The following is a 1,185-nucleotide window of genomic DNA, read 5'->3' as shown; positions in this document are numbered from 1 at the left end:
GTCCGTGACCAGTGTCTGTGCTCCGCAGGGCGTCGTGCCGACCGCTCAGAGAGCCGCCATCGTGGTCGGGGTGGAGCTGCCGGTCTACGACATCACCAAGAAGCACTTAATTCTGTCAGGTCTCATGGGTGACACCATCTTCGCCCACTTTGTGTGAGTATTTGCTGCGGCCCATGCGCTCTCCAGGCTCCGCAGGGGTGTGTGAGGCGGTGGAGCAAGGTGGGATTTGGGGCGAGACCTGTGCGTAGAGTGTGTGCTCTGGAGCTGCCGAGGGCGGGCTCGGTGCTGCTGGGGGATCTGCGGTGTCGTGGCGAGGGACACCGGGAGGGGGAGCGGGGCAGAAACCCTTTGGTGATGTGAAATGTCACCCTGATTTCAGCTCGCTGGTGACGGTGAAAGCTGCTGCTCCGTGTCTGTGCCCGGGTGTGGACAAGGTGGCAGCTCAGGCGCGTGACTGCCTGTAGCTGTCGGCTGGAATTACTGCTCCAGCCCTGGGCCCTCCGCTGCACACGTGCCAGCAGCTGCAGCCGCTGCTGGGGGAGCTTTGCAAGATGAGCAGGGACTGGCAAAGCTGACAAGACCCCAAGTGATCTGACTGAGTTTATCTCTGAGCAGGGGGGTGGTTAGAGACCTCCCAAAGTCTTTTTTCACCCACGTTTTCCTGTTCTCCTGGCAGAGGCTTTAGCGGGAGGCGCTGCGGTGCTCCTGTTGGGTCTGCCTGCCGTGGGCTGAAGGGGACGATCACTAGACCATACGTGGAGGGGTGAGGCTGGCAGCTGCATGCTCCCTCTTGCTGCCTTTGGTCTTCCTCCCTCCTTCTGAAGAAGTGTTTGCTCGGGTGAGAAGGATGTGTGCTTCCAAGAGGCCACCTTCAGGTCTGTGTCACCTTGACTACGCTGTAGCGGGTACGCTGTAGCTGACCCACAGGCTGCCCCCGACCCAGCCTCAATTAGAGCCGAGCGTTTCCCTTCCCCAAGCTCTCGGGGGTCCCGAGGCGGAGCAGGTCCTGTCCCTGCCTGTTTGTCTTTAAGGGGGAGCGGGTAGCGCAGCTGGCGTTTATTGCTGAATGCCTTTTGTTGAGCCCGGTGACAGACGTTCTCTTGTGCCTGTGTGAGCTGGGCTGGCCGCGCTCAGAGCTGTTCCCCTCTCCTGTCTCGGTGTGTGCGCAGTTCCAGTTTCACGTGT

General features: G+C 60.8%; 1 protein-coding gene across 1 annotated transcript in view; it reads left to right on the top strand.

Moving 5' to 3' along the window:
- The window catches only part of LOC104279570 (brain mitochondrial carrier protein 1-like), a gene marked incomplete at its 5' end in the record, with an annotated part of 3,542 nt that overhangs the window by 1,138 nt on the left and 1,219 nt on the right, over nucleotides 1-1,185 (top strand). The window contains 2 exon segments of the mRNA XM_009876894.1: nucleotides 29-153; nucleotides 1,170-1,185. Of these exon segments, the coding sequence (XP_009875196.1) occupies nucleotides 29-153; nucleotides 1,170-1,185 (141 nt within the window).

This window comes from Apaloderma vittatum, unplaced genomic scaffold (assembly GCF_000703405.1).
Source record: "Apaloderma vittatum isolate BGI_N311 unplaced genomic scaffold, ASM70340v1 scaffold27289, whole genome shotgun sequence".
Classification (NCBI taxonomy): Eukaryota; Metazoa; Chordata; class Aves; order Trogoniformes; family Trogonidae; genus Apaloderma; species Apaloderma vittatum.
Note: the sequence above shows the minus strand (reverse complement) of the source record. Positions and strands in the feature narration are given on the sequence as shown.